Raw genomic sequence first — 27754 nt, 5'->3', positions numbered from 1 at the left:
TTTTGAGCTGTTTGTAATTTTTTGAGAAGACCACCTTTAAGTCCAGCATAGAAGAAATTGCAATAGTCGAATTTGGTGAGGACAAGGGAGTGAATCAAAGTACGAAAGACAGATTTAGAGAAATATGGCCTCAATCTCTTTAGCTTCCAATGTGTGTGAGACACTCAAGGACAACTTAAGACTTGTTTTTCAAGGGTGAGGAAACATAAGCATGTCATCAGTTAATAGGGAAATAATTATACCTTAATTGATTCAGTACATGTGGATTCATTTCTTCAGAATAAGAATGTTGCCCAATTTATAATTATTTCCTTTTTCTTTAAAAGCCCAGTCACATGTTTAGAAATGAGAAGTCATTTTCATACTTTCTTTGAATTTGTTTCTCTCTACACGACTAGTAATTTCTTTCTTATTGGATCTCCTTGATGTGGGCTTCATGGAGCTGGTGTACTTTTTGTACTTTTTTTGTCTGCTCTATTTTGTTTAATTTCTTTATACTGTATTTTTTTTCTTGGTTTGCTATTTGTGAATCTCTATTTAAAAACTGCAATTAACCCCCCCCCCCCCCCCCCCACACACACACACACACACACAATTTAGATTCAAATACAGTGTAATGTCAAACATGCCCTTCCTCAGTCAGCTTATAAACTATGCAGTTTGGCAGCAGACTTTTTGACAGCTGACTGAGCATAAAGACTTTCATGTTTGTCAATCAAGTTTTTGTAAGGGGCAGCCCTCTTAACCCTCATTGGTGGTGTCAGGATACAGATAGGCAATAAATGGATTTCCCTCTGTTTTTCTTGATATTTCTGCCACATTATCAGATGGAGAAGTAGCTTCTCCATATTCCCTTCCTTGTCAAGTTCTCACTTAGGGGGTAATTCTCAAAAGGTTGCCTAAAGGAGTAGCCTAGTGGTTAGTGCAGTGACCTGCGAACCTGAGGAACTGGGTTCGATTCCCACTGCAGCTCCTTGTGACTCTGGGCAAGTCACTTAACCCTCCAATGTCCCAAGTACAAAATATATATTATATACATATATATATAATATGTAAACTGCTTGGATTGTAACCACAGAAAGGCAATATATCAAGTCCCATCCCCTTTAAGTTAGTTGGATGCTGTGTACATGCTAAGCATAAATTCTATAATAGCAATCACGTGTGTAATTGTTGCTATAGAACGCTAGCATAAGTCCACAGTTACATGGCCAATTTTAGGAGTGAGCACTTATGCTACCTCAATGGCAACTGACAGTATTCTATAACCATAGTGTGTAAGTGCTAGACATACCCATGACTTGCCTATGCTCCTCCCACGTCCACATCCCCTTGCAGTCGCACGCATAAGAAATTACATACTAAGGTTACAGAATGCCATTTAATTCAGTTACATGCATAACTGCAAATTTGTGCTGCTTAGCACCAACTCCAATTATAGCCAATTATTAACACCAATTATCACTTCCTATATAATAAAAAGCACCTCCAACATTCTGAAGCTGACTCTGTGGCACTGTGGCAGTCAGTGTAGGGTTCGTAAGTCTGTAGTTCAGCGTTTCACTGGCTCTCACTGTCCCCACCCTTACGTCAAGGAAACGGAACGCTACATAGTTGCCAAGCAAACAAACGCGACGTCACAGGAACAAAGAACCAATCAGACAGAACGAAACTTGGAGGAGGGAAGTGGAGTGGATTGAATCTCTAACAAACAATCATATACAGGGAGGTATGAACATCAGTGGAGGCAAATGCACAGAACGGAAGGGAAGACAAACATTTAATCACTTTGTCACTCACACACACACACACACACACACACACACACACACACACAAACACAATCACTCTCTCTCTCTTACACTGTCTGTAAAACACACTGTCACTCTCAGTCTCTCACATGGGCAACTGTATGTTGCATTCTCACGAGTAAGGAGCTCTTCTGATGTGATGGTTAAACTGATTGAAGGGCCTGAACAAGGGAAACTTTTACCACATTGTAACACAGTTTACACAAAAAATATTGTATATAAAGAAATCTTACACATGTAAACAACAATTATATTCAGAATACAACCGTGGAAACATTGCTAGCGCCCGTTTCATTGCTTTAAGAAACAGGCCTTTTTTACTAGTAATTTAATAATTAAGGGGGTCTTTTACTAAGGTGTGCTAGTTTTTTAGTGTGCACTATTTACGGCATGCTAAACATTAGAAACATCCATATATTCCTATGGATGTCTCTAACATTTAGTGCACCCTAATTATTAGCGTGTGCTTAAAACACTAGTATGCCTTAGTAAAAGAGGCCCTAACTTATGTGAGTACTTGCACTATTCTATAACTGCACACACAATTTTTCACGCTAAATGTGAAAATGGGAGCACAAGATTGTAGAATTAGGGGGTTATAGAATCAATTCTGTTGTGTGCGCAACTTAATTTAATAATTGGCTGTTCATTGGAGTTAACAGCAAATTACTGGCTATAATTAACTTTAATTGGCTCAAATTCCAGAGCCCACAACTTCAAGAAGGCATGGACCTGGGACGGACATGGGGGGCATGTCCAGCAGTTACGCACCACTGAGATGGTGTAGGGGCTTATGCCTAAAGTTAAGCGCATATATGCAGACCAGCACTAGTATTCCATAACAGAATTTACATGTAGATTTGCCTCATAGAATTTGTGCTTAGCGCATTATCCCGGTGCCTAAATTTTGGCAACCTTTTGAGAATCTACTCCTTAGTGCTTAAGGACTCTGTGAACAGTCTCAGGATCCAATCAGATTCACAGCTTTCCACAGAGAACCTGATCTGACAGGGAAATAAACCCTACGTGCTATGTCAGATCTACCAAATTTCCCTTTATTTGGAAGGGGGGGCAGAATATGTGGTTAAAGATTATTTATTCAACAGCTACAAGTCACTTGGACTTGCTCTTTCATATTTACAACAATTATAGCTCCTTCAAAATATGGTGGCAGCTTCTGACTGGAGCCCGGTCTAATAATCTTATTAACTCTGTTTTATAGAAGTTGAACTGGCTGCCTGTTGAATTTCTCAAGAAGTTTAAGGTCCTATTCATAGCTTTTCATTTTCTATTGGCAGTGATACCACAACCTTGGTGGACCTACTGCAGCCTTATGCACCATCCCAACAAACATTGTTAGCTACCCCTATGGCTGGAAAACAATTATCTATTATTCCTTAGTAAATTAAAAGGCATGACTGAACAAGTCTCTTAGCAGCAAGAACATGGGTGAACACTTGCTGGTTCTGTTCTGTTTTTTTTTTTTTTTTGTACAAGTGAAGTTTTCAAGAATTTTATTCTATTTTAATATTGCATTTGCATTGAACTATTTTTCATTTTAACTTGTTTTGAGGTATATAGAGAAAGATGAGAGCACAGCATATTATACAAGCCAAAACAAAAAAAACAAAAAGGCACACAACTGCTTACAAAACAGTAGATGAAAAACAACAAAGCAGTGGAATCAAATGTATTTATTGGAACAATACCCGACGTGGCCACGTTTCGCCCTCAGGCTGCGTCAGGGGTATAAACTATCAAAAGTGTATGTAAATATATCATACACACTAGTAGTTCCAAAATCTAGTTCCATTTATCTGCTACTTCCAACTGAACTGATATGTATTAGCATACATACATATCAGTTCAGTTGGAAGTAGCAGATAAATGGAACTAGATTTTGGAACTACTAGTGTGTATGATATATTTACATACACTTTTGATAGTTTATACCCCTGACGCAGCCTGAGGGCGAAACGTGGCCACGTCGGGTATTGTTCCAATAAATACATTTGATTCCACTGCTTTGTTATTATACAAGCCATCAATCAGTTTGATTTCCCCACATTGATATAGCTTTGGAGATGTTCACCCAGTTAGATGTAAAGACAAGAAAATTCCTCCATGCCCACCAGCTAATTTACCAGTGTTTGCTCAGCACTCAGGTCAAGAAAGGTTCCCGCAACTACTGGGGCATGTCATTAAAAGTGGTGGAATAAAAGTCAAAATATTGGATTTGGATGAAGGGACTTACAACACACTAGCCATTTTCACTGATAACACAGATATGATTGGTTGAGTATATTAGGGGTCTATATATTTTCTCCAGCGATACAAATGGGGAAAGCCCTTACGTACACAGGCTCCATTGTTCAAGAAAGTCCTCATACAAAGGAATGACACAACCCAGGAAATAAGCAAATGAATTTTGATGTGGACAACACTATGTAATACACAATACACAGAAAACCAGTCACCACTTTTTCTACCGCCCAGAAATACTTGGTAATTATAGTGGACAAAAAGTCAAGCATTAGCACATTCAGTCAGTAAGACAGGACAAGTGCTAACATGTATTACTGGGAAGAAACAGGGGTAAGGAAAAAAAAGTTACTCTTTCGATGCAAAGAGCCTTTGTTAACACACACCTGGTCTATGGAGAGGAGCAGTTATACTTCTTAAATTTCACATTTCAGGAACAATGTCAAGAAATTAGAAAAGAAGCAGAAAATTAAAACTGAATAAAGAGAAGAGCACGCTGTCTGCAAGTGCAAGAAGATGCTTAGAGTAGGCCTAATTTCTGCACAGAAAAAACAAAGGAGGAACACATTTACACTACGGCTGTATTTCGATTACAATTTTAATTGCGCGATTAAAGGTATGTTATTTACTTACTTTTCCACCGCAGCTCCTTGTGACTCTGGGCAGTTCCATTGCCCTGAGTAACAAGGAGCTGCAGTGGGAAAAATAAAATATTAACATGAGATTTCTTTGGATTTTTATTTATTTGCATTTGTTTACACCTTTTCAGTAGGAGCTCAAGGTGAGTTACATAATTAATCACAATTACGAACTTTAATTGAAATGCTGGCCTAAAAAAATTAAAGAATAAAAAGTAAAGAAAAAATAAGAAACACAAAATACAAACTGAAAAATTACAAAATTAAAGAATCTAAAACGGCAACCAGAATAGCTATAAACAGCCTTACAGTTTTCAAAGCCTATTTCAGAAAAGCAAGCCTAATTTACACTGGAGACCTTTCAAACAACACTAAAATAAGAAGATAGTCCATGAAAATAACCAGTATACTGAAAACAAAATCATAAAAATATTTTTTATTCATGCAACGCCTAATTAAGCTGTAGAATATATTGCCAGATGATGTGGTCAAAGCACACAGGAGCCCTTTTACAACATGGTAGAACCAATCTGCTGTGTCGCCATGTGCCTAATCTACCCTACCGCTGGGCTCGCTCAGGACAGCAGCAGTTCTAGCTTCCAGTGCATGGCGATTACGGTGCTAGCAAATATTTTTGTATTTTCTAGCGTAGGGGACATGTCCAGTGGTAATCGCTGCCCGGTCACTTAGTGGACAGCTATTTCCTTCCGGAAAAAACCCCGCCTTTTACCAGTGGCGGTAAAAGGGGGACCTTAGAACATGGGAAATCCGTGTGTCAATGCCACCTCAGGGCCCCTTTTACCACCATTTGGTAAAATGGCCCCATACTGGGATTCAAGAGAAATTTCAACAGGTTCCTAGAGGAAAACTCCATAAAAAAACTGTTGGCCAACTAGACTGAGAAAGCTATAATTTGTGCTTTGAAATCAGCTATATGAAATTTGATCTACGTTTTTGTGGTCTACCAGGTACTTGTGACCTGGACTGGTCACTGTCAGCAGTATGCTGGGTTTAATAGACTTTGGTCTGAGTTATCATGGCTTATCTTATGTTCTTGTAATCATATTTAAGTACTAAAATTTGAAATTGAATCTGCCTACAGCTAATCTGAGACTAAAGATCTAGGCTATTGAAACTGTCTAGACTAACTCAAGGCAGTTATTAGCACAGTTTTCAAAGGAATTTGCTCAGAACAGAAATAGAATGAATACAAGTAACAATAGAGATGAACTAAAGTAATGAATGGGGACAAGTTTCCACTAATAAGAGAAATCGTATCTTAAACCACTAGGAAACAAGTATTTTAGTAAGCTTATAAATAATTGGATTTATAAGGAGGAAACAAGCCTCGAGAAGCACCTTCACCCCGCAAACCTGGCGGTCAGAAGTACGGAGGAGCCCTAGAGAAAAGAATTGTCTCTTAAGCTAAGTACCTCTTATGTCAATCAAACAAAAAGCAAGTTTGACAAATAATCAGTGTGCTATAAATTGGATGTTGAAAAGGAAGGCAGTCGAAGAACAGCAGGAGGTTTTTGCCGATGATGAAGAAGTCCTAGCCCTCCACCCGCCAGGTTTGCGGGGTGAAGGTGCTTCTCGAGGCTTTTTTCCTCCTTATAAATCCAATTATTTATAAGCTTACTAAAATACTCGTTTCCTAGTTGTTTAAGATAACAAGTAACAATAGACATGTAGCACTGTCAAAACCTGAACCGCAGTTCTCAGTGCTAGCTGAGGGTAAACAGCAGCAATGCTTTCACTTCTGGCAATGAAAGTTGTTGTTTTTTTTTTACTATTTCATTAGCACATTTCTCCAGATTGCGCAATTATTTCTTTGTACAAAGTCTGTGACTAATTAGTGAAATTACTGAATTGTTGTTGCAATGCTTATGAACAAAATGTTTCCTAGTATCTATCATTTGTAAATGGTCATTGCATTCAACATTGTGTAAAATGTATGTAGCATTGTAGCTCTAAGTGTGACTTCTTTGGTAGTATAACTGTGTAGTACTATAATTTTAGCAACATGCTAGTATTTAGCACTTAACAGTTGGTAATATTTTTTTAGCTGTCAGTAGTCTTTAATGGACACGTGGTTTAGGAAAGGGTTTCAAGAATGTCACTGTTCAGTTAAAGGGGTCCAGGAACCAAAAAAGGTTAAGAACTCCTGGTATAAATGTTGAACTTTTAAAGTCATGAATGGCTTGGAAGAAATAGTGGAACTAGAAAAGGCACAGAGAAGAGCAATCAAACATATAAACGGAAAGTGACCGACTCGCCTGCAAATGCGCAGTAGAGTTGGAACGCTGAGAGCGTAGAAGTCCAAGCCCCGCCTCCACCAGCAGTACAGCCCAATAGGGAGGAGGGCTTGGATATGGGCGTGGAAATCGGAGGAGGAGGGAGCAGAACTGAGGGAAACAGACGCTGGGGGGAGGGCAGGGGAGAGAGCAGGGTTGGTGGATGGGGGGGGAGGGGGGGGGGGAGGCCATAGGAAAACAAAAAACTAGCCCGTTGTTATGGGCTTAACGGCTAGTGAAAATGATGAAGGGGATGGGACGACTTCCCTATGAGGAAAGACTAAAGTGGCTAGGGCTCTTCAGATTGGAGAAAAGATGGCCAAGGGAAGATATGATAGAGGTGTATAAAATAATGAGTGGAGTGGAATGGGTAGATGTGAAGTGCTTATTTACTCTTTCCAAAAATACTAGGACTAGGGGGCACACAATGAAGCTACAAAGTAGTAAATGTAAAACAAATCAGAGAAAATCTCTCTTCACTCAATGTGTAATTAAACTCTGGAATTCACTGCCAGAGAATGTAGTAAAAGCAGTTAGCTCAGCAGGGTTTAAAAAAAGGTTTGGATAGCTTCCTAAAAGAAAAGTCCATAAGCCACGCAGTAATGTCGGCATTACTGCACCAGCAGCCGCTAGCATGGCTTTGTAAAAGGGGAAGTAATTTATTTGCTGGAATAACAGAAAACTAAACCTCTGGTTTACTAAGCTGCGCTAGTGGCTGTCGCTCGGCAATGCTGACACAGCCCATGTAAAGTGAATGGGCTGTCAGCATTAGTGCTCGGCAGCCGCAAGTGCAGGTTGGTAAACAAGGGGTTAAGATTTAAAAGAAAAAGTATTTGGGTGATTTTTTTCACTAACAATTAGATCATTTATTTTCCCCTAATATTATTGTTATTTAATATTATTATTTGAAATCTAAAACATAACGAAATGTGCTTTGGACTACAGAGGTGGGAGTTTTTCTTGAGGGAAACAGATTTTCAATAGCACTTATGTGGAGTAATGGTATTAAATATTTCTTTATAATTGTGACTCTTCTGGTTAGTGATTTTAACACAACTTTTATGACAATTCACTCTTGAGTCTGCATCTTTCAACAGAGGGATCATTCAGAAATATCTTCCTGAGGTTTCAACAATTGTTCCAGCAGATCCCTTGAATATATTGTTTTCTACAGAAATACAGAAAATCTAGGCTAAGGAGTATGAGTTACTGCTCAGTTCAGACATGAAAAAGTGAACATATGTTGCCATGCTTTGCTTTCAGATCCCAACAAGAAAAAAACTTCACTCATCTTAACCAACAATTCCACAAAAAAAAAAAAAAAAACACCACAGACACTTACAAATGACAGTAACAACAGGAAGCTTGCTGACAATTCTTTCACCACTAATAATCCCCAAGAAGAATCAGGCCATCACCCACAAGAACCATTTCCTCTGCTGCAAAAACCACAGAATCAAAGCTTCTGTAAGATCAGCAGAAGAGGGACTTGAAGCTTCCACTAAAGAAACTCTTCAACCTTGCTTGCTTCCCTAAGTGGACCCTTGGAATTTCCCCTCCCCACAACAAACACGTCTGTAAGAGCGACAGATCCTTCAGCACTCTCACATATAAATCTCTCTCCTCAACAGCACCCAGAAATCTCTGCAGCTACTGAATGCTCTAGCAGGCGGGGGGAGGGGGGGGTCTGGTCCACCCAGGATGTTAGCAGCAAGGGGGTGCACAAGCAGGCGCACGGATATTGGCTCTGCTGGTCTCCTGCCTCGGAATAGGAAGTTGATGTCCAAGGAGGCAGGGGGCCGTTAGAGTTGACAGCCGCGTGCCTGATCTGTACACCCCCTTGTTTGGAGGGGGAGGTGTGAGCTGCTGGGGAGGGCTCCATCTCGGGTGCCATATAAGGTAGGTACGCTGCTGACTGAATGTGTTCCAACAACCTGCCATCCTTTGGCTCTCTGGTTTCAAACTTATATTTATTTTAAAAATGTGTACACCACCTACCTACCTGCTAGGCGGTTTCCAAGTCAACATTTATAATAAAAACAATAAGATCACAAACAGCAGAAATATATTCACATTTAAAATAAATCAATACTGCTCCTTCTTCCCCAGATCCAAACATAATCATTCAACATTTTATAAAGCTGTTACAAAAAGCTAGGTCTTTAATAGCTTCTTAAAATGAGGTACACAAGCACACAAACTATCTCATCTGGAGGTGCATTCCACATCAAAGCTCCTGTTACTGAGAAAGCTGAGGCTCTCATTTCATCCACACTCTCATCACCTCTCGCTTAGACTACTGCAACTTGCTTCTCTCAGGTCTTCCACTCAGCCATCTCTCTCCTCTTCAATCTGTTCAAAACTCTGCCGCATGACTAATATTTCGCCAAAGTCGTTATGCCTATATTAGCCCTCTCCTGAAATCACTTCACTGGCTCTTTATCCGTCTCCGTATACAATTCAAGCTCCTCTTGTTGACCTATAAGTGCATTCACTCTGCAGCCCCTCACTACCTCTCCACCCTCATCTCTCCCTACACTCCTTCCCTAGAACTCCGTTCACTAGGCAAATCTCTCCTAATTGCACCCTTCTCCTCCATCGCTAACTCCAGACTCCGCTCATTCTATCTCACCGCACCTTAGGCCTGGAATAGGCTTCCTGAGCCATTATGTCTAGCTCCATCCCTGGCTGCCTTCAAATCCAGGCTAAAGGCCTACCTGTTTGATGCTGCTTTGGACTCCTGACTTGTAACTTTTATCTTTATCTTATTCTTATGTGTCCTTCTGTCTGTCCTTCCCTTATCTTTTTTGGTCCTGTTTGTCCTGATTTAGATTGTAAGCTCTTTTGAGCAGGGACTGTCTTCTTCATGTTCAATTGTAAAGCGCTGCGTACGACTGGTAGCGCTATAGAACTGTTTCGCATAACTCTGCACAATGTAATCCATAACCAATCTGTAACAAAATGTATTTCTAACATTTAACTCTTATTGTAAGCCACACTGAACCCGCAAAAAGGTGGGAAAATGTGGGATACAAATGCAATAAATAAATAAATAAATAGTAGTAATTATCCTTGCCACTAAATCCAATGATATCTACATGGCATTCTCTAATCTCAGTACTCTTTTCAGGAGATAAACACATACAGCATTCTTAATATATAACACAGCACATGAATACAAAACCTGATGTACCTTATATTGAACCCTATGATTCACTAGTAACCAGTGAAGCTTTTTTAAAACCAGTGATATAAGTGAATTTCAAAACTCCAGCAACTAATCTAGCTGTTACATTCTGAACAATTTACAACACCTTGCTCACTAATATACCTCACCAACCCAATCAGTTATGAAAGCTCACCCTCTACAACTACCCTAATCACTCCCTTCCTTCTTCTATCATCCCTTACTTTTACTATGCACAATTCTACTGTATCTGATATCCTGATATGACAATGTTAACATAATCATGTAAGCCACATTGAGCCTGCAAATAGGTGGGAAAATGTGGGATAGAAATGCAATAAAATAAAATAAATAAAAATAATTTGGTATTCCCAGATACGTGTTGCAATAATCCAATTTTGACAAAACCATACTCTGCACCACACTCTGAAAAATCAAACAACGATAACATAGGTTTTTTTTAACTTGTGCAAAAGGCGGAGCTGTGCAAAAGAAGATTGCTAACAATTTGATCCTTCATAGTAAGTTTTGAATCAAGCACCGCACCTAATAATTTCATCTTTCTGAACCGGAAATTGTACAACATCAATATGATCCGGCCATTCTTCCTCCATATATCTCCCAACAATCATGACTTCCATTTTAGATACATTTAAAATAAGCCCAGTTTCAATCAAACATTCACTAACCTTATCCATACAATACTTCTATTGAGAACTCAATTCACCCCCAAACCCCCATCAAGATGTTATTGGGAAAAAAAACTTCAGATCATCAGCATACAAGTGATAATAAACCCCTAGTGACTCAAACAAATTACCCAATGATATCATATAAATATTAAACAGCAAGGCCAAAGGGGGAGGGGGGATGCACAAGGCTCAGCCCTATCTATATGAAGTTCGAGACACTTGCCCTCCACTTTGCACACACAAATCATTTATAGACTTGTCCATCCATACCTAATTGCTTTAAGTATCAACAAATTTATATCCACTGAGTGAAAAACTCCAGAAACAACAGATACAAGACAAAAATGTAAAGTTCTCATTATCTATACCCTTTCTAGTTATATCTACTGTTGAAGCCAAGAGTCTCAACCCCATGCGCTCGCCTAAATCCAAATTGAAAAGGATCAAGACAACCGCTATTTTCAATAAATTCTTCCGTTAACTACTTTTTCAAATTACCAAAAAAAAAAAAGGAATTACAGAAATCAGTCAAAAATTACTTAAATGTAGAGTAGTATCAAGACCTGCTCTTTTCAATAAAAGGTCTAACCTGCGGAAACTCACCAACCATCAAAGATTTATTGACTATCCACACCAAGCTAGGTGCAACTTCATCTGCTAATTGATACATCACTCCTGAAGAACATGGATCTAAAAGCGAGCGAGTAGGTGCAACACTACGTACAAATGAACCAATTAACATTGTCCAAGTGGAATTATCAACCTCCTCAATATCCATCACAACAATGTTTTTTTTTTTTATTTCAAATCAATGGCAATTTCTTTTCAGTAGGAATTTTCAGACTTGCACCTACATTGATAATCAGATAAAGCAAGCTCCATGATAGCAAATAAAGTGTAATGGGAACAAATGCCAGCATTATTTACTTCAGGACCATATCTCCACACTGCAATCTCTCTGGTCTTTGGGGTTCAGCTATCTAATTTCATCAAGCTGCAAAGAAGAACCTAATCATTGATAACTTAAAAGTTACTGAGAATCTCAGAAAGAGGCCTGAAGTCTATAAAGATAGACTTGGGGAAAATCCACTGCTTATTTCTAGTATAAGCAACATAAAATCTATTTTACTGTTTTGGGATCTTGCCAGGTACTTGTAACCTGGATTGGCCACTATTGGAAACAGGATACTGGGCTTGATGGACCTTCGATCTGTCCCAGTATGGCAATACTTCTGCTCTTATGTTTTTATTCTCATATATAGTGTAGTAAAATGAGTAACACAAACAATGGAAGAAACAGTATTCAATATGATAAATTGAAAGGCCCTGCCTAACAATTAAATCAAACCTTCATTTTCGTATAAATCTCTTAAGAAAAGCTATACTGGGTCAGACCAATGGTCCACCTAGCAGTATCCTGTTTCCAACAGTGGCCAATCCAGGTCACAAGTACCTGACAGAAACCCAATTAGAAGCAACATTCCATGCTACCAACCTCGGGGCAAGCAGTGGCTTTCCCACATCAGTCTCAATAGCAACTATGGACTTTTCTTCCAGGAACTTGTCCAAACCTTGTTTTTAAAACCCAGATACACTAACCGCTGTTATTACATCCTCTAGCAAAGAGTTCCAAAGCTTAACTAGCCGTTGAATGTAAATATATTTCCTCCTATTTTAAAAGTATTTCCATGTAACTTCATTGAGTATCCCCTAGTCTTTGTATTTTTTGAAAGAGTAAAAAGTCGATTCACTTCTACTCGTTGTACACCACTTTGTAGACCTCAATAATATCTCCCTTCAGCTGCCTTTTTTCCAAGTTGAAGAGTCCTAACCTCTTTAGCCTTTCCCCATATGACAGGATTTCCATCTCCTTTATCATTTTGGTTGTTCTTCTTTGAACCTTTTCTAATTCTGCTATATATTTTTTTTGAGATACGGCAACCACAACTGAATGCAATACTCAAGGTGAGGTCGCACCATGGAGCAATACAGAGGCATTATAGTATTCTCTTATTTACCATTCCTTTCCTAATAATTCCTAGCATCCTATTTGCTTTCTTGGCCACCGCCACACATTGAGCAAAAGATTTAAGCATACTGTCCACAACACCACCTAGATCTTTTTCTTGGGTGCTGAACCCCAAAGGTGGACCCTAGCACCAGGTAACTACAATTGATTCAGATTATTCTTCCAAACATGCATCACCTTGCATTTGTCCACATTAAATTTCATCTGCCATTTGAATGCCAAGTCTTCTAATTTCCTAAGCTCTTCCTGCAATTTTTCACAGTCCACATGTGTTTTAACAACCTTGAATATTTTTGTGTCATCTGCAAATTTAATCACCTCACTCATCGTTACGATTTCCAGATCATCATTTATAAATATGTTAAATAGCACCAGTCCCAGTACAGATCCCAGAGCAGCACTTCTGAACATAGAGTCAAGTGGAAGGAACCAGGCTGAGTGAGGTCATTCTGGTTCCACGGCCCTTACTGAGCAGGAAACAATGCTACCAACTGATGCAGATTCAGGAGAAAGATGATGCTGAAACAGTAGAGTGAGAGAGGGAAGCAGACAAGACCAATGATAGAAGGCAGAAAGCAGCGAAAGCAGGCTGCTGTCCAGAAACCACGTGGCTATTGTCCAGCATGGCTACAAAGACATACGAGGATATCCAAGCAATAGCCTCACTAGGATTAGTGGCTACTGAGACTTTGCTTACTAGCAAAACATGGGGAAGAGAAGCATTGGATTAAGTCTCAACTTCCCAAGGTGACTATCTCCTCTCCATCTCTCCTTTACTATATTCCTCCTTACCCCATTTCCCCCAACCTATACTATCATATCTTGACTACCTTCCCTTATCCTAATCATACATTATCAAGCTTCAACTTTATCATGTTTCACTACTGTTTAATTTCTCTCACTATTAGACTTTGTATTTCGAATTACTATGTAAGCCGCATTGAACCTGCATTGTGTGGGAAAGCGCGGGGTACAAATGTAATAAATAAATAAAGAACTAAAGAGGAAACATTTAGGGACACTACACACATGTGAAGAAGAATTTGTGGTCTATGAGATCAAAGTGTAATCATTTGTGGTTAGAGAAGCAGCTCACAAACTGGGGAAGCTGGACCTCAAATCCTGCTTTTCTCACTAACCTTCTTTGACATTGAGAAAGTTACTTCACCCTCCACTGCCTCAGATACAACTTAAGTTCAACTAGACAGGGAAATAACTCACTCTGAGCCTGAAAGTAACTCACCTTGAGCTTGGATTTGGAAAAGACAAGTAATTAAATCTAAAAATCCAAACCCAAAATAAGGCGCACTATCCTACAAAAATGTTTCTACAGCAGGAAATACATGATAAGAACTGGGAAGATGGATTGATACAGTTGTCTTTTTTCTGTCAACTATTAATATGACAACTTAGCATTTCTAAAGCACTACCAGGTATAAGCAGTGATGTACAGACATAAATAAGAGACACAGAACTTATAATCTAGACAATCTGTTCCAGGCAAACAGCATAGCAAGGTTAAAACAGTGAAGTCTGGAGTCTGCACAGGAGAACGGCATAGTGATTTGCCCAGAAAAATGGAATTCACAAGGAAAGGTACAGGGAAAGAGAAGAAAAGATTAGCAATGAGGAGCTGTAGACTGAATGCCTATGTAGCCAAGTAATAGAAAATTGAACTGTACATGGAAGCAGATGGGAAGCCAACTTAATGGCTTCAGAAAAGGAACTACAGTCACAGCAATGCTGAAGGAAGATAAATCATGTAGCTGCATTTTGAGTAGATTAAAGTAGAGAAAGATGGTTCCACACATACCTGAGAGGAGTAGGTTGTAGAAGTTATCATATACAGTTGATACGTTATTACATATTATGCTACTCTGTGGCAGGGAAGACCATCGAAGGGAGAGAGTCAAAGGAGTGGCCCTGCAGGCCTAAGTGTCCTGGACTAGGATGAGAAGGCAATTTAATCCTGCCTCAGTGTTTGTAGACAATTTCTCCCAAATATATTTCACTTTTAGTTTCAATTAATCATGCCAACCCATCTATTTGCTGATTAACATAAGGTAAACTGAAGGACTGAAACCACGTGTTTTAGTCTTCTGCAAAAATTAAAAACCAATAATAATAATTTGGTCTCTAGAAATATATTTTTCCCTGAAGTATGGTTTTAAATGGGCTGTTACATATAAACTATGAATCCTACATATACAAACAAATAATATTGGATTTATACACCTGGCTGCTCACATACCCAACAAGCTTCAAATAAGATGGCGCAGCAACACAATTGACAATCAAAAACAAGTGACTCATACAGCAAGGCGACTGCCCTGGCATTTGGGGGTGGATTTAACAATAGGCAGAGCACTTAATACACCCTTCTTAAATATTGACAGAAATCCAAGCCTAAAACATTCCTGCCACACATCTACATTTCATCGACAAATAATCAACTGATCTGCCATCAAGGTACATTAACCTATCTAGTTTACACAGAATTCCTTGAGCTATATCAATGAAAAGGTTACCATACATTTATGCAATGCGTCTGTTCTTAATATTATATCTTAAGATCCAGCATTTTATTTAAGACGGTAGCTAAGATACAGTTTCTCAGTGACTGTATTTAGTGGCTGAAATGTGCTTTTCTAGTATGTAGTTCTTAAACTGAACTGATACAACCAGCATATTATTCTTTACTAGTAAAAATGGCCCGTTTCTGTGAGCCATGAAACGGGCACTAGCAAGGTTTACCTGCGGCAGCGTCGGGAGGGCGCAGGACGGCAGCGTGGCAGCGTCGGGAGGGCGCAGGTGGGTAGTTTTGTTTTTGCGGGTGGCAGCTTCGGGTTCCCGGCAGCTCAGGTGTTCAGACGGCACTCCTCCCCCTGCGTAGCTCGGTGTTTGTCGCTGTGCGTCGGGGGGGGGGGAGGCCCTGCGTAGTCCGTTGTTTCTTGCAGTGCGTCGGGGGGGGGGGGGGGGTAGCGTCGGAGGGCGGCGGAACTGGCGATTGGCTGAGTGTCATAGCCCCGCCCTCCACGTCATCACGTTGTGACGCGAGGGCGGAGCATACACTCATGGGATCTTGCAACTACAAATTTGCATTTAGAATGTTGGGGTTGTGAATTATGTGTGGATGAGGCGTGGCTGAGGGCGGGTCTATGAGTGAGAGTGAGTGGTGCTGACAGCCTAGATATTAGATACCTTTAAAATCTAATTAAAACATATAAATTGGGGGGAAAAGAATTACAAACTTTCCTTTATGAAACATGGTAGATATAGCTAATTGCTAATTCATCTGTGAGGATCTCAAAATGTTTACCAGGTTGGAAAAGGAGGATTATTATAGAAGGAACACAGGTTGGAAAAGAAAAAAAAGCCAGGCTTTTTCCAAGTCTGTCTCAGTTTGGAAAGTGAAACTGAGGAACAGAAAATATGCTGGCATAGCCCCTTTTGGAGAGCATACAATCTCTTCTAAACACTGGTAGAAAGGACTGCTCCATGTCAATTCAGTCCTTTTCCTACAGCAATTTAAATAATTCAAACAGCTTTAAGTTGTAATGCGTAAACGTTTTTGGAAAGTCCATCCAACCCTCAAGGGCAGGGGTTCTCATTCCAGGTCTCAGGACACACCAAGCTAGTCAGGTTTTCAGGATACTCACATGAATATGCATAAAATAGATTAGCATACAATGGAGGCATTCATTGTGGATACCTTAAAAACCAGACTGGGTTGTGTCCCAAGGATTGAGTTGAGAACCCCTGTTCCAGGGCAAAATGGTACATTTTTTGATATCACGGCCTAAGGATTCATGAGAAGGTAAGCATTGATTTCTGAACTGTCGGAGTTGAAAGAGAGAACTATCAACCAGTAAAGCTTGAAAAAGCATGCTCTCTGCAAAAGATTCATTTTAATCACCATTATTCTACCAAACACAGAAACCATGAAAGACAGCTAAGATTATTAGTCTCACTTCAGGTTATAGAACAGAGGAATATAAATTAGTTTATGTAACTGTGAGACCTGGCTGATAATCTGAATTTCTAAGTATTTAACTGAATTAAGTTTAACATAGCATGTTATACTGCTTATCCAGTTGCTCAATACAAGGTGATTCATACAGGAAAAGAAAAAATAAAAACCTAACCAAACACACAACTGGGCCCAATTTGAGGTGGAAGCAAATGTAGTGTATGAGAGATATGTAAGGCTTTCATGTCCTTCAAGGTAGCTCTGAAATTAAATAAAGCAACCAAATTCATCAAGCTCTTGCATCAAATAGGGAAATAGTTGAGCTAATAGCAGTAAAATTACATTGTTAGAAAAGAGCACAAATTTGTGATACAAATTTTCCATTTTAATGTTGCCAAGCTCAGAAAGTAACTCCTCTTCTTAGTGCATGTATGAAGTGAGGAAATTATTGTCCACTTCAGGATAGCTCTGTGTGGGAAATAGATAGCAGCTGTACTACTACTACTAGCTGTAAACCAAACTCTTAGAAGAAATGCACCACCTGCTCCTCAGACCCCATCCCCACCAACTTACTTAACACCATCTCTCCTACTGTCACCCCCCCCCCCATCTGTCATATCCTCAACCTCTCTCTCTCCACTGCAACTGTCCCTGACACCTTCAAGCATGCTGTAGTCACATCACTCCTCAAAAAAACATCACTTGACCCTACCTGTCCCTCCAACTACTGCCCCATTTCCCTCCTACCCTTCCTCTCCAAGATACTTGAACGCGCCATCCACAGCTGTTGCCTTGATTTTCTCTCCTCTCATGCCATCCTCGATCCGCTTCAATCTGGCTTTCGCCCTCTACACTCGACAGAAACGGCACTATCTAAAGTCTGCAATGACCTGTTCCTTGCCAAATCCAAAGGTCACTACTCCATCCTCATCCTCCTCGACCTATCCGCCGCTTTTGACACTATCACAATTTACTTCTTGCCACACTGTCCTCATTTGGGTTCCAGGGCTCTGTCCTCTCCTGGTTCTCCTCTTATCTCTCCCACTGCACCTTCAGAGTACATTCTCATGGCTCTTCCTCCATCCCCATCCCGCTCTCTGTTGGAGTTCCTCAGGGATCTGTCCTTGGATCCCTTCTTTTCTCAATCTACACCTCTTCCCTGGGCTCCCTTCATGGTTTCCAATATCATCTTTATGCTGACAACACCCAGCTTTACCTCTCTACACCAGACATCACTGCGGAAACCCAGGCCAAAGTATCGGCCTGCTTATCCGACATTGCTGCCTGGATGTCCAACCGCCACCTGAAACTAAACATGGCCAAGACCAAGCTTATTGTCTTCCCACCTAAACCCACTTCTCCTCTCCCTCCACTCTCTATCTCAGTTGATAACACCCTCATCGTCCCCGTCTCATCTGCCCGCAACCTCGGAGTCATCTTCGACTCCTCCCTCTCCTTCTCTGCGCATATCCAGCAGATAGCCAAGACTTGTCACTTCTTCCTCTATAACATTAGCAAAATTCGCCCTTTCCTCTCTGAGCACACCACCCGAACTCTCATCCACTCTCTCATTACCTCTCACCTTGACCACTGCAACCTACTCCTCACTGGCCTCCCACTTTGCCATCTATCCCCCCTTCAGTCCGTTCAGAACTCTGCTGCACGTCTTATCTTCCGCCTGGACCGATATACTCATATCACCCCTCTCCTCAAATCACTTCACTGGCTTCCGATCAAGTACCGCATACAGTTCAAGCTTCTCCTACTAACCTAAAAAATGCACTCGATCTGCAGCCCCTCCTTACCTCTCTACCCTCATCTCCCCTTACGTTCCTACCCGTAACCTTCGCTCTCAGGACAAATCCCTCCTTTCAGTACCCTTCTCCACCACCGCCAACTCCAGGCTGCGCCCTTTCTGCCTCGCCTCACCCCATGCTTGGAATAAACTCCCTGAGCCCATACGCCAGGCCCCCCTCCCTGCCCATCTTCAAATCCTTAAAGCCCACCTCTTCAATGTCGCCTTCGGCACCTAACCACTATACCTCTATTCAGGAAATCTAGACTGCCCCAACTTGACATTTCGTCCATTAGATTGTAAGCTCCTTTGAGCAGGGACTGTCCTTTTTTGTTAAACTGTACAGCGCTGTGTAACCCTAGTAGCGCTCTAGAAATGTTAAGTAGTAGTAGTAGTAGAATAATAAACAAGCTGGAGATGGTTAAATGGGGAGGGGGGGAATTGATCATGTTTTCAGAACAGATACTTACAAAACAAAGTTAAAATGCAGATGACCTCAAGAACCATCTCTGCATATTTATGCTGACCATGCCCCTCACTCTAAACTATCTTTGAAGTGACAGAAAAATATATATCATTGCTGCCTAAATTATATCTAAAATCTTAAGATGTCCTCTGGGGGGTGGAAGCCATTTCTTTATTTCTCTGAATTTCTTTCACTTTTTAAGAGTATTTTTCTTTTACTCATCAAGCCTCTTGGGGATCTAATACCTCTGCAATATCTCTATTCTTCTCCCATTATTACCACTCAAATTTCTGTGCTCAGAAGAGAGCCAGATATACTTGTTGTAGCTAGATTACTTAAATCAGAGGATTAAAAGATAATATGTTCTCACTAAAATCTAACTGGACAGAACTGAGTATGCCAAATAACAGAACTTGAGTTATACATAAACTTTCCCACCAGTATTTTGGTTCTAACACTAAAATTTTCATCAATTAAAAACAGCTCCACCCCCCTGGATATTCAAAACCATTTAACCTGCCAGGAATGGCACCTGGCTGGTTAAATGGTACTTAGCTGGCTATCTGGTGATATTCAGAGGGATAAAGCCAGCTAGCTCCCGCTGAATATCGCCAGTTAGCACCTAGCCAGTTATATCGGGCGATATAACCGGTTATCTGTTGATTTTCAGTGCATCACTGGCTAAGTTTAGCGGCCACATTTGGTCACATGAATACCTGGTATATCTTTGACCAGTTTGAACTTGACCGGCCAGCACTGAATATCGGCTTGGCTGGTTAAGACCGAACTGGCCAAAAATAAACTGGATATTCAATGCCGTTCACCGGAAATGGCCCGGCATTGAGTATCCAGTAACATCGTGGTCTGAATATCAGGCCCATGGTAACACAGTAGATGACGTCAGATAACGAGCTGTATGGCCCATCCAGCCTGCCCAAGTTAAACTCATAGCATATGGAATGACATGATACTACGTATGCATATTTGATCTTGATTTGTCCTTGCCATTTTCAGGGCACATAACATAAAAGTCTACCTGGCAATGGCTTAATTTTCAATTCCTATCCCAATATCCCCAACCTCATTCTGTGCCGAGAGGATGGCATTACATACAATTACAGAACACACAGATAAACATGGTTTAAATGGCACAGAATCAGCATGGGTTCAGCCAACGGATGTCTTGCCTCACCAATTTGCTTCATTTCTTTGAAGCTGTGAATAAACATGTCCATAAAGCTGAATTGGTTGATGTAGTGTATCTAGATTTTCAGAAAGCTTTTGACAAAGTTCCTTATAAGAGACTCCTGAGAAAATGAAGGAGTCCTTTTGTGGACAGAAAACAGAGGGCAGGGTTAAATGGCCATTTCTCTCAATGGAGGAGGGTGTGCAGTGCCACAGGGATCTGTACTAGACCGGTGCCTATTTAACATATTTATAAATAACCTGGAAATTGGAACAACAAGTGAGGTGATTAAATCTGCAGATGAGATGAAACTATTCAAAGTTGTCAAAATGCATGCAGATTGTGAAAAATTGCAGGAAGACCTTAGGAAACTGGAAGACTGGGCATCCAAATGGCAGATGAAATTTAATATAGACAAATGCAAAGTGGGAAGAATAATACTGGGCATTCAAATGGCAGATGAAATTTAATATAGACAAATGCAAAGTGATGCACATTGGGAAGAATAATACGAATCATAGCCATTCTGATGCTAGGGTCCACTTTAGGGCTCAGTGCTCAAGAAAAGATCTAGGTGTTATTGTAAACAATATACTGAAATCCTTTGTCAAGTGTGTGGCGGCAGCCAAAAAAGCAAACAGGATGCTAGGAATTATTAGGAGAAGGTTGCAAAATAAGACCAAAAATATTATAATGCCTCTGTATCGCTCCATGGTGCAACCTTACCTTGAGTATTGAGTTCAATTCTGGTCACTGTATCTCAAAGAAGATATAGCAGAATTAGAAAAGGTTCAAAGAACAGTGACCAAAAGAGGGGATGGATCTGCTCCCATATGAAAGAAGTCTAAAGGCTCTTCAGCTTGGAAAATAGATGGCTAAGGGGGGATATGATTCAGGTCTACAAAATCCTGAGTGGTGTGGAGCAGGTGGAGGTAAATTGATTTTTCACTCATTCAAAAAGTACAACGACCGGAGGCACGCAATGAAATTACATGCAAATACTTTTAAATCAAATAGGAAGAATTTTTTTACTCATATTTAAGCTCTGGAACTCACTGCCAGAGGTTAGCGTATCTGGCTTAAAAAAAAAGGCTTGGACAAGTTCCTGGAGCAAAAGTCTATAGTCTGTTATTTAGATGGACATGGTAGAATGAAATGATGCTAGTAATTAGGTTTCTGCCACGTAAGCAGGATACTGGGCTAGTTGGACCATAAGTCTGGCCCAGTATGGCTATTCTTAGGTTATTTATTTACGTTATGTTCACTAGACCATGTTTTCCTTGGACTTGCTCATCTCACACTCCGTTTTCTATCTTTACTCAATGAATTATGTAATGGACATCCCAATGTTATAAAAACAAAAGGGGATAATCTTTCCCTTATAATGATTTTAACAAAATAGCATGTAGTAACTCTGGCTGCTATAAATGAATGATGCCAGACTAGCAAAATCAAGAATCCCATCTCACATTCATATGACAGAAGTCAATTACTCTGTTCAAATTATAAAAACACAAATAGGCTGAAATAACACATCTTAGCATAGTTGTAATTTTGATCATTTCAAGTTTTACCTGTTCCGGAGTATCTCAGAAAAAGAAAAGAAAACAACAAACAAAAAGCAAAAGGTAAAAAGCCACAAGACTGACTGCCATGCAAGCAGTAGGGGAGGGGAGGGGAGGGGTAAAATGGGCTCAAGACATGTCAGATTGTAGATTATGAGACAAGGTCCATAGCTCGGAAATACATGATTGTGGAATCACTCCATAACAAGCTTCTTTGTATACAATTCCATAATCAAATCTTAATGCATTACTGAGAGCAACCAGAACTGGAATTAGAAGGCTACTGAATTTTATCATCCTGATTCACAATGGGTTTCCCCTTTCCCATTCTTCATCTATGAGAAAAGACCCTAATGAAACAGGCCTGAAGGTGGCAATTTAAAAAGCTACTATATATTAAATTTTTAAAACTTTTTGCTTTAATTCTGTTTTGTAATAGTGATAGTGCATGCAACAAACGCTGTTATCAGAGTTTGGCTTATTACATGTTCTCACTTTTGGTTTGAAGCTTCTAGCAATGCCAAACTACATAATGAGGATAATTATCATGACCGTTCTTAATGCACAAACTAGTGTAAACAAGGCTTATTTGTGACAGACTAGATATTAATTTCTGTCACTGGAAATGAGTTTACATTTAATATGCAAATGTGCTAATTAAGGGGCCATTTTACTAAAGCTTAATGCATGCTGACCATTAGCATGCGCTAAATGCTGTGCATCCTATTTTATACCTATGGGCCATAAGTACATAAGCACCGCCATACTGGGAAAAGAGCAAGGGTCCATCAAGCCCAGCATCCTGTCTCCGACAGCGGCCAATCCAGGCTTCAAGAACCCGGCAACCCCTCCCCCCCCCCAAAAAAAAACAAAAAATTAATAATGTTCAATGGACTTTTCCTCAGGAATCTGTCCAAACCCTCTTTAAATTCTGTAAGGCCAGCTGCTGTCACTACACGCTGAGTAAAGAAAAACTTTCTCCTATTTGTTTTAAATCTACCATATTCTAGCTTCATCTTGTGTCCCCTGGTTTTGTTGTTGTTTGAAAGTGTAAACAAATGCTTCACATCTGTCTGCTCTAATCGGCGCGTTATCTTGTAGACTTCTATCATATCACCCCTCAGCCGCCTTTTCTCCAAGCTGAAGAGCCCTAACCTTCTCAGCCTTTCCTCATAGGGAAGTCGTTCCATTCCCTTTATCATTTTCGTCGCCCTTCTCTGCACCTTCTCTAATTCCTTTATATCTTTTTTGAGATGCGGCGACCAGAATTGGACACAATACTCGAGGTGCGGTAGCACCATGGAGCGATACGACGACATTATAACATCCTTGTGTTTGTTTTCCATCCCTTTCCTAATAATAGTCAACATTCTGTGTGCTTTCTTAGCCGTGGCAGCACACTGGGCAGACGTTTTAACATCTTATCAACGATGACTCCCAGATCCCTTTCTAGGTCCGTATCTCCTAACGCAGAACCTTGCACAACATAGCCATGTGGCACTTAGCTCATGGTAATGTCCATTAAAACATGCTAAGGTTTTGTAAAAGGGCCTGTGCCTTGTGGGCTGCAGGGAGGTCTGGTTTTCAGGATATTGACAATCAGTGTTCATGTGACAATTACATATATCCTGTAAAGCAGACCTGTTTGCTGCCCATCAACAGTACTTAAGGCATATTCTGAAATTTTTGGGAGATACCTGCAATGCACCTGATAACTGACCGTATTTTTGTTTGTTTTTATCGATTTTAGCCCTGGTCTTGGTCTTCTGAGTTCAGTAGAAATCGAGACTTTTTCTTGTACTGGATCTGTCAACGTACAGCTTTTATTCATTGCTTACATTGGTTTTAGGGATTTAAGTTATGGAGAAATGAAAATTTGCCTATGGGGACATATACATATTAGTTGATAAAGGTATAAATTGATCAGCTTTAGTATATGTTTGCAATAGCACATAAGAATTATGGCTTATTTTAAAGCGACACAGAAAAGGAATTCAAATTTTGTGGTGAAATGCAAATTACAAGCCTCTACAACATGCTATCTGGTCCAACTACTATTTGTTTGTCACGCTGAACCATAACTTTCATTTAGGACTTCTTACAAAGCCACGCTAGCGATTCCACCATGGCAAATGAAAGGAAGCCCGCAGGGATTGGATGGGCTTCCTCTCTTTTACTGCACAGGAATCGCTAGCGTGGCTTTGTAAAAGAAACCCTTACGTTGTTTCTATATAAGAAGTTAAGCATGAAGGGGGCGATTCTATATATGGCGCCTAAAAAAATTCATGCAGAAAACATTTACACCTAAGCGTATTCTATAAGGGGAGCCTAGATTTAGGTGCGGTACCTAAAATACGTTTAGTTGATATCCCAGTGCCTAAAACTATGTGCATCCATTTACACCAATGAAAACGTGGCGCAAATCCCGGCACATAGATTGAGGTGCACTGAGCCACATTCTATAAGTACGTATGTAAATTTTAGAATGCCTACAAAACGCCATTTTCCCCGCCCATAGCCACGCACGCCCCTTTTACCTGTGTGCACTAAAATTTAGGCACTCTGCATGCTTAGCGATTTGTGCACATAAAATTTTTGTCAATTAGAGCTCATTAAGTGCTGTTAATGCTAATTGGCTTGTTAAGCTACTTAAGTTATGCAGGGGGGGGGGGGGGTTACATTAACTGTTTTTACATTAACTGTTTCCATATTTAGATTTTCATGAAAAATTAAAACTAGCAAAGATTTCAAGTACATGCGGTCTGCCCTGGACTATCTGGATACCCTTTTCATTCCATACATCACTGCATAGTCTCTTCACTTCTCTCAAGCCTCCTTACTAGCTCTCACGCAATTATAGATTCAACACAACACATGACTCTGCTACCTTCTGCTATTTGAGACCCCAGCTGTGTAATTACCTTCTAATCGAAATAAAAAATCCAGTCAAGACCTAGTTATTCCATCTAACATTTCGCTAATATCCTGCAATTCCAGTGCCTGCCAGCTACCCCTCAAACTTTTCCCCAGCTGATCTACCCCTACCTCCCACCCTTAAGTTAAAGCCTACTAATCTTCCTCTCCTTTCTTTTTTTGATACTTGGATCTCTCATTTTATGTAAACCACCCAGTGGCACATTGTGCATTACAGAGGAATATGAAGCTTTCCAAAATAAATAAATAAAAATACAACTATAAATTGTGGTTGCTAGGTCTGTTTCCTGTGTGTTTTAATTTGATAGATGGAAGGTGAGAGAATATATAGCAATTTCTAAAGACTGGTACAAAAAAATTTAACTTCAAAACTGAAATGTCTTTTGGGGATTCCCTTTGTAGATATTTTGGCACCTGGGTTCCAAATTTATCCCACACTTTTTTTTCCCATAAGTACAGAATATGAGAAGACATTTGAAAAATCTGGCCTCAAGTCTTTACTAAGCCTTTGATTCGTGGGACTTGACAACTTTAAGGTTTCTGTGAACTCTGTTTTAGAAGTTGTTGGTTTCACTATACTAAGACTTTCTGAGGGTTAGATTTATTAATGTGTGCTACCTTATTAATATCTGTTTTTATTAGTAAATTAATCTCATTTGCTAAAATGGGATTTGTGGTAAATAATGTGCATTAAGCATGTTAGCCCTTAAGATTCCTGTAGTCTTCAAAAGGGGATAGGAGGAGGAGGAGGATGGTATATAATTTTTAATAATCTCCCTCTGGCTTGGAATTTTTCAATAATAAACATGCATTTTAGTGACTATATAAGATAAATGTAATATTAATCCTATGAAATTTATTAGAGCCAGCTATTATGTTTAAATTTCTTCAACTTCAAGATAGTCATTTTGTTTAAGATACTTTATTATTGTAAGAAGTGGTTGTTTCTCCCTTCAGATATGGCTACAAAAGTATCCTACACTGATCAGAACTGAGTGAACCTAAAGGATGCACAGAACAGCACACCTTTTTAAATATAGATAATATATCTCTTCAACCTGATTGATGATTGCAATGTGAAGACCAGCCATTTTGAAACTAGAATAAATAACTCCCTGCCCTCCAGATGTCCAGTTATGAATGCAGTTGTTTTCCAATTAGATTTTCTTCCTCTGCAGGAATTACAGGTCAGTTCAAAACACAGTGTGTCAACATAAAGAAAACACAGGGTATTTTCTACACTGGACGCTATTCCATGCTGTCAATGCCAATATGCTATATTTAATCACAGCCTTCTATTCAAAAGAAAGTACAAAATTCTCGACCAACTATAACGCAAAAAGTGCAGATAATCCTGACAACTAATACTGACCTGTCCGTGACTGCCGACTGTATGCCACTCATTGGACCCCTGGCAAGAAGCTTATTTATCCAAGTTGCATTTTAGTACACATCTCAAAGCCGCAGAAGGTCCGGATCTAGTTCTCCGAGAGAGACCTTCAATTTAAAACAATAATAATAAGATCACTATTCCGTTGGATTTCCAGTCCCTTAAAGTTCTCGGAATACAGTTCAAAATTGAAGCTAAAGGAGGGTTGGGAGGGATAAATGTCCACAAAGTGACAGCGTACACAGTCACCAAGTCACACGTATTCGGCTGCCCTCACAAACATCACTCTTCTCTTGCATTCAAGGACCAATGACCCAGGCCTCCCCTCCCCCCTCCTCTCTCGCGGTCTGACATTTCTTCTACTTACCCCGTCCACGGTCTGGAATCTTTCCCTCATCCTCAACCCCCCCGCCCCGGTCCAAAATGACTCCCGCTCTCCTCCCCATCCGCCGTCCCAGCATCTACTCCCTCGTTCTCAACCCCCCTCCCGGGGGCTTTACCTTCAAACTTTGTTTTTGACGTCGCCGGCAACAACAGCAATTCCTACGGGCTGCGTGCGACGGCCCCTGAGCTTCCCCTCCGCCGCGTCCCGCCCCGCCGGAAACAGGAAGTTGCGTCAGAGGGGGGCGCAACGCGGCATAGGAAGGAAGTTGCGTCAGGGGTGGGCGGTGGCCCACCACTTCCCACACGGTGGACGCCGGATTGGGAGGGAGCAGCTGTTTTGGGATGGGAAGGAAAGGGGAGTCTCCCTTTTTTTTGGCTGGTCGTCGCAGCCAGGCAAATTGCGTGAATTGCTGCCCACGCCATCGTAATCTCCTCAAAGAAAAAGTTTGAAGGTAGGACTGGGGATTGAGAAAGGGGAAGAAATGCTGAACCGGTTGGATTGAGAGAGAGAGAGATATGCTGAGCAGCGTAGGGGGTTGAACGAGAGCTTGAGGGATTCCGGGGGTGGGTTAGTTGTGGAGGAACGTCTGCTTCGCCTCACCGCGCTTGGGTAGATTGATATATGGAGCTGATTTCGACCTCCTTAAGGTCCCTGTGTTGTGGTCGTCCGTGAGCCGCCTAGAAGAGGAATTACTACTACTAATTAACACTACGCAGCGCTGTACAATTTAACATAGAGGGATGGTCCCTGCTCAAGGAGCTTACAATCTAAGAGACAAGTGAACTGACAGTCCGATAGGGGCGGTCAAATTGGGGCAGTCTGGATTTAGTGAATGGTAAGAGTTAGGTGCCGAATGCAGCATTGAAGAGGTTGGTTTTAAGCAAATCCGTGTTTGGGTGGTGGGGCTAGTTCTGGGCAAGACGTCTACGGTCTGTGTCCTGAAAATGACAGATACAAATCAAGGTAAGGTATACTCAAGAAGTAGCACATATGAGTTTATCTTGTTGGGCAGACTAGATGGACCGTGCAGGGCTTTTTCTGCCGTCATCTACCATGTTACTATGAGGCTCATTTTCAAAGCACTTATTTAGACTTACAAAGTTCCATAGATTGCTATGCAACTTTGTAAGTCTAAGAGTGCTTTGAAAAT

At 40.5% G+C, this 27754-nt stretch overlaps 1 protein-coding gene across 2 annotated transcripts in view; it reads right to left on the bottom strand.

Moving 5' to 3' along the window:
• Positions 1-26806, bottom strand: part of ARHGEF12 (Rho guanine nucleotide exchange factor 12) — a 159080-nt gene extending 132274 nt beyond the window's left edge. For both annotated transcript variants that reach the window (XM_030220358.1, XM_030220359.1), the window contains exons 1-2: positions 26720-26806; positions 26202-26326 (exon numbers count right to left, since the gene is read on the bottom strand). In XM_030220358.1, coding sequence (XP_030076218.1) covers positions 26202-26233 — 32 coding nt within the window. In that variant the 5' untranslated portion in view covers positions 26234-26326; positions 26720-26806. The remainder of the gene's footprint in view (positions 1-26201; positions 26327-26719) is intronic.
• Positions 26807-27754: the final 948 nt, after the last annotated feature.

The sequence above is a fragment of the Microcaecilia unicolor genome, chromosome 12, assembly GCF_901765095.1.
Source record: "Microcaecilia unicolor chromosome 12, aMicUni1.1, whole genome shotgun sequence".
Lineage (NCBI taxonomy): Eukaryota > Metazoa > Chordata > Amphibia > Gymnophiona > Siphonopidae > Microcaecilia > Microcaecilia unicolor.
The sequence above is the reverse complement of the archived record's forward strand: the minus strand, read 5'-3'. Positions and strand labels throughout refer to the sequence as shown.